Raw genomic sequence first — 8,271 nt, 5'->3', positions numbered from 1 at the left:
CCTCCAAAAACCGAGTCAGATGGAAGACCTCCAAAAACCGAGTCAGATGGAAGACCTCCAAAAACTGAGTCAGATGGAAGACCTCCAAAAACTGAGTCAGATGGAAGAGCGCTGTTGCGACCCCTGTGTTCCACGAGGATTCAAGAGGCTTACGTCAAGTAGAGCTTATGTGGTGAAATGGTGGCACATCTGACCAGTGATCAGAAGGTCTGAGGTTCGATCCCCAGTCGAGGTAGACTGATTTTTTGTTATGATTTTCATTTTGTGCGGCTACGCAGTCTTGTAGTATGACACTCGCTTTCTAATCGGAAAGCCCTGGGTTCGAGCCACGCTCGGCTCATAGTTGAGTCCTTGGAAACGGCTCTTTATTTACATTCTCTCACCGTACTCAGGTGTAAAATGAGTCTCTGGCCGTTAACAGTGTTGTCTCTGTCCGAAAAAAAATGTAATATCGCCTAAAAGGCGTCATGTTTCGTTCCACATGTTACGCGTTGCTGTTGTTCAGGGAACCCTTGTAAAGCGCTTTGAGCACGTTTAGTGGATATTGTGCTATTTAAAATATCAATCTAAAACGTTTAGGAGACGAAAGAGACCGCTGTTCTTATGCATACATCAGAAGAATTTTGTCACTATACCCCCCCCACCCCCCCCTCTAAAGAAACGTTTTTGATGGATTTCACGTATCGAGTTTCGATCATCCGCCGCTGCGCTGTGTGGCCTTGAGCAAGTCACCTCGCCCTCACCTGGGCTATTCGCCTGGGTTATTCCAGCGTTTCCTTGGAATAGACTCTAGAGACAAATTTACCCAATGGGATGAATAAATGGAATTTTGTTTATATATCTTATTTATGTGGCCGTTTGTCTCAAAACGGTGCAATGTCCAGTTGACCCAGATAATTATAATTGACTTACTTAAATAATTGAGCTTTTTATATTGTGTGCTGTCCACTATACGTGCTCAAAAATGTGAGTTGAAAATTCTTCTTACTATCTATGACACAGAAGGACAACTTTAACAGGTAGAAACGTCTATTCCTTCTTTATGACACCGAAGGACAACTTTAAGAGGTAGAAACGTCTATTCCTTCTTTATGACAACGAAGGACAACTTAAACAGGTAGAAACGTCTATTCCTACTTTATGACACCGAAGGACAACTTTAAGAGGTAGAAACGTCTATTCCTTCTTTATGACAACGAAGGACAACTTAAACAGGTAGAAATGTCTATTCCTTCTTTATGACAACGAAGGACAACTTAAACAGGTAGAAACGTCTATTCCTACTTTATGACACGGAAGGACAACTTTAACAGGTAGAAACGACTATTCCTTCTTTATGACACCGAAGGACAACTTTAACAGGTAGAAACGACTATTCCTTCTTTATGACACCGAAGGACAACTTTAACAGGTAGAAACGTCTATTCCTTCTTTATGACACCGAAGGACAACTTTAACAGGTAGAAACGACTATTCCTTCTTTATGACACCGAAGGACAACTTTAACAGGTAGAAACGTCTATTCCTACTTTATGACACCGAAGGACAACTTTAACAGGTAGAAACGTCTATTCCTTCTTTATGACACGGAGGGACAACTTTTATAGGTAAAAAAGTTTATTTACTCTTTATGACGTTGGAGGACAACTTTAATAGGGTGAGTTGAAAAGTCTATTTATCTACTCTTTATGACACTTAAAGACAACTTAAACAATGTGAGTTGATAAGCCTTCTTACTAATAATTATGACACTAAAGGACAACTTTAACAGGACGAACAGTAACGTCTATTTACTCTTCACGACACTGAATTACACCATTTAAAAGTTGCCTGGGTTATTCCAGTATTCCCTTTGAATAGACCTTTACGCCAATTTCCACTTGAGTAAGAATAATGGGAATTTTATTTATGTATTTGTAATTTGGATATTTTATGAGAAAAGTCTAACTTACCCTTCCTTAAAGTTAAGTGGGAGAACGTCACATTGTACCCCTGCTACTTCCACTCGCTGTTTAGTTCCAACCAATAAGTGATCTCCCCAAATTTCAAGAAACGTTCTACCGGATACTGGACCAAATTCAGGTGAAAATACCGTGACATTCGGGGTCTGAGGATGAGTATATTGGGGAAAGAAAACAGTATTATTCCAGCCCTTTCATTGGCAAACCCTATCATTTCTTAGTAAATACGTAATCGTTGAATAATGCTTTGAACGCATTGAATAATTTAGTCAACGATTGCATAATATTTTCGCACACTTTATTGGTGTGAAATTATGTGTAAAAGACAGCTGATTGGCGATGAAAAATATTCGTTTCGTGAGCATGAATACAAATCCAACGTAATTTTTTTTTTGTTTTTTTTTTTTTTGGGGGGGGGGGGTCAAATTGTCGTTCACGCAGTTGGAGAAAGCTACAAATTATGGTGAATAGAAGTACTAATACCAATACGAATACTAATACCGTTTGGTCATAAAATATCTAATAATCTTACTTGTAGAGGTGGAATAAACGATTCTTTTTTTTTTCTTTGTATTTATCAAACTCGTTATATTTTTTTTCGTGCTCAATAACACATACTCGCAAGCTCATTGTGTTATTGGGCACCATAAAAATGACTCGTTTAATAAATACAAAGAGATGAAATAATCATATATTATTCCACCCTCTCCCAAAATAGTAACGCGCAATGAGATCATGTTTAGAATAATAATTTGTGACGTCAGATTATCAAGCGTAAATTTCACTAAAAATCAGATTCTTTAAGAAGAAGTACGATTTGAATGTTTTCAAAGACGTCTTTCATTCAAAGATGACGAAATAGAAATCGATTGAGGGTAGAATAAATGATCTTACACTCTTGCGTTTTGGAATTCGAACTTTGTTCCTAACGCTCACTCGCAAGCTCGTTGGGAACAAGTCCGAAATTCCAAAAAGCAAGAGTGTAAGAATCGTATAGTATAACATCCCCATAATAGTTTTATATATAAATAAACCAATCCAGACTAAAGACCGCTCTCAACGTAATTCTATCATTGGCTTAAAGACCTCCCTCAACGTAATTCTATCATTGGCTTAAAGACCTCCCTCAACGTAATTCTATCATTGGCTTAAAGACCTCCCTCAACGTAATTCTACCATTGGCTTAAACAATTGAAGACTCGCTTTACAAAACTCTCTAACTCCGGTTTTATCCCATTTTGAGACATTGAGGATTATTTCTCTTAAAATTTATCATTCGGTCTGTTATTTTATAAAACTTTTAAACTTCAAATTCAAACACATCTAGGGAAATTCATGTGTCAATTGATGCTTAAAATAAAGTTAACGATTCAATATAATTCATTGATGAAAATCTCAAAAAGTAGAAAAATCGACTTTACGAGTTTTGGGAAAACCAGCCTTCAATTTAAATCGAAGGTCAAGGTAAGCAGTCATTCATCGAAAAATAAATGACTTCTGACCTTCTCTTTTAAATAATTCCCGGTGCCCTGCAGCCAGCAATGAACTGAACTTTTATTAAGTTGGGTCACCACGACTTGTTACGTCACTTAAACAATAAAAACAAAGGGGGGTAATACTCAACATTGTGATTTTTGGTTGGTTTGTTGACGCTTTAAAATAAACTAATATCTACTTATAATCTCGACAGACTTAAAAAGTATATTGACTCATTTGATATGTTCAACTTACTGACTTTAACGATGATTTCATGGGGAATTGTTACAATTTGAGGTGTTATGGGGAATTGTTACAATTGAGGTGTTATGGGGAATTGTTACAATTGAGGTGTTATGGGGAATTGTTACAATTGATGTGTTATGGGGAATTGTTACAATTGAGGTGTTATGGGGAATTGTTACAATTGAGGTGTTATGGGGAATTGTTACAATTGATGTGTTATGGGGAATTGTTACAATTGAGGTGTTATGGGGAATTGTTACAATTGAGGTGTTATGGGGAATTGTTACAATTGAGGTGTTATGGGGAATTGTTACAATTGAGGTGTTATGGGGAATTGTTACAATTGAGGTGTTATGGGGAATTGTTACAATTGAGGTGTTTTGGGGAATTGTTACAATTGATGTGTTATGGGGAATTGTTACAATTGATGTGTTATGGGGAATTGTTACAATTTGAGGTGTTATGGGGAATTGTTAAAATTGAGGTATTATGGGGAATTGTTACAATTGATGTGTTATGGGGAATTGTTACAATTGAGGTGTTATGGGGAATTGTTACAAATGAGGTGTTATGGGGAATTGTTACAATTGAGGTGTTATGGGGAATTGTTACAATTGAGGTGTTATGGGGAATTGTTACAATTGAGGTGTTATGGGGAATTGTTACAATTGAGGTGTTATGGGGAATTGTTACAATTGAGGTGTTATGGGGAATTGTTACAATTGAGGTGTTATGGGGAATTGTTACAATTGAGGTGTTATGGGGAATTGTTACAATTGAGGTGTTATGGGGAATTGTTACAATTGAGGTGTTATGGGGAATTGTTACAATTGAGATGTTATGGGGAATTGTTACAATTGAGGTGTCATGGGGAATTGTTACAATCAAGGTGTTATGACGCAGTCTTGGAGCAATGGTATTGAATAGTTGATAACCTCGGAGATAACCCTCCAATGCAGGGTTCATCACCCGGCCGAAAACCCAATAAAAGTAAAATACTTTATAGTTATAACAAAGGGAAAAAAACGTTATAGTTATAAAATGTAGACAGTTTGCGCTTGCCTAAGAACCTCACAACATTGCCATCCGGAAGTATAACGGACCGACACACAAAACTATGTGTAACCATGAACATTTATAGTCTGGTTAATACAGGTTAGTGAAAATTGCTCATGAACATGGATAGCAAACAAAAAAAAAACAATAAGAAAGACCTGAGTGACGTCATATTCGAAAGCGAATGACAAACATTTCATTTTCATCTCCGAATACGAGTGTTGCAGAGAACAATTTTACGGTAAAACTTTAATTCTGGATCTAACGATTAAAATTTGACTTAAACCAACTGCAGTCAATTAAGAAGAGTGATTGTGTTTTCTGAAATTGAAATAATAATGTTTATAATTACAAAAATAATAAAAAATAATGATGGTAACGATAATGATGATGATGATGATGATGATGATGATGATGATGATGATGATGATGATGATGATGATGATGATATATTATTATTATTATTATTATTATTATTATTATTATTATTATTATTATTATTATTATTATTATTATTATTATTATATTATTATTATTGATAATAATAATAATAATAATAATAATAATAATAATAATAATAATAATAATAATATGATGATAATAATAATAATAATAATAATAATAATAATAATTATTATTATTATTATTATTATTATTATTATTATATATTATTATTATTATTATATTATTATTATTATTAATATATTATATATAATAATAATAATAATAATAATAATAATATAATAATAATAATAATAATAATAATAATAATAATAATAATAATAATAATAATAATAATAATAATAATAATAATAATAATAAAAATGAGAGTATTATTATATCAACAATGAACCTTTTGTTATCAGAACTGTACATAAGTAACACGTTGGTCATACCACATATTTGAGTCTGGACGGTGAAAACTCTTCTCCATTGCTGTCCTTGCTCCCTGTGACGGACACCCTTATCGAACACTCCTCGTAGACGGGACCTTTTGGTTTCGATCTCACTGTACATGTTAAACTGTCAGGAAGAGGGGGAGGGGGGGGGGGGAGAGAACAAAAATAAAAACTGAATCAAAAACTTAGAAATGACATTTTTTTAAAATGAAAATAGTTCTTCGAATCAATTGGGCCCATGGGGTCGGAATTTATCCCGGTTTCTGTAGCGTGAAATAAGCAATCGCAATTGCTTGCTGCTCTTTGGATAGGATGCTAGTCTATCGCAAAGTACTTTCTGCCAGAGCTACTCATTCCCTGCTTGGGGGGGGGGGGTCAGAAACAAATATCCACTGCAATCGGGATCAATCTAGGCCCCTTTGCATGTGAAGCGAGTGCTCTACCAACTGAGCTGCGATAATTTAAAACGAATAACATTTTTAAAACACAAACTAAAGTGCGTTAAAGAATATGATTCCTTTCATCCGTCATCAAGGAGAATCAATTTCTGTTTAGGGTCTAGTCCAAAGGGAAACTGACTGAAAGAATCAAATAAAAAATTTAAGATGAATATGGGTACTATTTATCGATCGATTACCTGTTCACATTAGCGAATACTCCATCACATGGTTGTCCACAAATTGTGACCGACACATTAGCGCCATCTGCTTGACTTCCAAGATGAGAGCCTCGAATAGTCAGTGTGCTTCCACCTGATACAGGAATTTCTTTGGGCTGGAACTAAAGAATAAAGCATCGTTTAAAATGTAATATTCGAGTACTTTTTAGTAATTTCAGTTCGACCAATGACCTAAATCATTGAGTACTTGTATGAAAAGGTTTATAAGAAATACTGCCCAACATTAAATCGTCCCAACCATCGGGTAACGTATGAGGACATAATCTGTGATAACCGCATTCACTTAATAAGGTCAACTTTTAAATAACCAGTAGATTTGTGACACTGAATTTGTGACACACCTTCACACGTGCTCGGACAAACATGGCTTGTTGTTTATAAACAATAATGTGAATAAAGTCGATCTCTCTGTGATCATGTGAGTAGTTGTCACACGATTTCTCTATCAAATTAAAAACGTTTAAGTTTACACATAGATTTCTGTGTTGGTTCTATTGATCAAGAGGTAGAACAGTGGGCATTTTACTTACACACATAACATCGATAGTAAAACCTGTGTATTTGCTAGGTTTACCAATCACTGCCATTGTTTACATTATGACGACTGTCCGAGAGGCGTGATTATCTAAGTTTCTATCATAAATTTTAATAAATTTAAATACATTTCCCTTTATTCATCCCTTTGGGAAAATTTGTCTCAAGGGTCTATTCTAGGGAAGACTGGAATAATCCAGGCATCAGCCGTAATGCAGCGCCGCAAATTGAGCTAGGGCGAGATGGTGACTTGCTCAAGGCCACACAGCGCAGTGGCGGGTGATCGAACTCGAACATTTCGGGTACGAAGCAAAAACCGTACCTCTGAGCCACACTGACCCCTTATATGATATTATTTGAAATTTCAAGTTGGCAGCTGTGGTTTAATACACGTCTGTTTTTCCGATTTGTGCCTGCCAATGTGAACACATCGAGCCCTACATAATACGTTTGGAGACGACTGGGCAGTTTATCAGGCCGGCCAACTTTTAAATCTAAAAATTCGTGAGGCGATCAAAGCTGTAGTCTTTATCATTAACTTTAAAATCGTATTTCTGAGGAGATCAAACTTGTAGTCTTTATCATTAACTTGAAAATCGTAATTCTGAGGAGATCAAAGTTGTCGTCTTTATCATTAACTTGAAAATCGTAATTCTGAGGAGATCAAAGTTGTAGTCTTTATCATTAACTTTACAATCGTAATTCTGAGGAGATCAAAGTTGTCGTCTTTATCATTAACTTTAAAATCGTAATTCTGAGGAGATCAAAGTTGTAGTCTTTATCATCAACTTGAAAATCGTAATTCTGAGGAGATCAAAATTGTAGTCTTTATCATTAACTTTAAAATCGTAATTCTGAGGAGATCAAAGTTGTAGTCTTTATCATTATCTTTAACAATCAACAATTTATCCTCACAAGGAGTAATGTAAATGTTCTGCTCGAAGCTCGAAGAAATAAATAACAATGTGAAATTGAATAGATAATTCGAAGTTGACCTCACTCAGGTCTTTGTCATTGTTTTTTGTCACTCACGTTTATGAGTAATTCTCACTTAACTGTATTATACAGACTAGAAACGTTCAAGGTTACACAGAGTTCTGTGTGTTGGTACGTTATACTTCCGGATTGCAATGTTGTGAGCTTCTTAGCCAAGCACATACTATATAAAATACTACAGACGAATGAGATAATGTGATAGTGCCGTTGTTAAGTTGAATGTTTTGTTGATAAAGGTGAAACCCGAAACGCTTACATTCAATTTCACAATGTTATTCACAAGGATTAAATAACACGTCATAATCTTTAGAACATGTAGTCTGGCATCAACTTTCAATTTCAAGAAGTTTTAACGACTTAGGAATGCTCATGAAGTTCTGGAATTCGAGCCAAAATTTCGTAATTTTTACAAATCTTTCGTAAT

General features: G+C 35.2%; 1 protein-coding gene across 1 annotated transcript in view; it reads right to left on the bottom strand.

Annotated features, from left to right (window-relative positions):
* The window catches only part of LOC144974712 (hepatocyte growth factor receptor-like), a 54,000-nt gene that overhangs the window by 23,380 nt on the left and 22,349 nt on the right, over window positions 1-8,271 (bottom strand). Inside the window, exons 8-10 of the mRNA XM_078917877.1 lie at window positions 6,276-6,418; window positions 5,636-5,762; window positions 1,953-2,107 (exon numbers count right to left, since the gene is read on the bottom strand). Of these exons, the coding sequence (XP_078774003.1) occupies window positions 1,953-2,107; window positions 5,636-5,762; window positions 6,276-6,418 (425 nt within the window). The remainder of the gene's footprint in view (window positions 1-1,952; window positions 2,108-5,635; window positions 5,763-6,275; window positions 6,419-8,271) is intronic.

This window comes from Berghia stephanieae, chromosome 6 (assembly GCF_034508935.2).
Source record: "Berghia stephanieae isolate SIO BIC M18660-M18661 chromosome 6, UCSD_Bste_1.3, whole genome shotgun sequence".
Classification (NCBI taxonomy): Eukaryota; Metazoa; Mollusca; class Gastropoda; order Nudibranchia; family Aeolidiidae; genus Berghia; species Berghia stephanieae.
The sequence above is the reverse complement of the archived record's forward strand: the minus strand, read 5'-3'. Positions and strand labels throughout refer to the sequence as shown.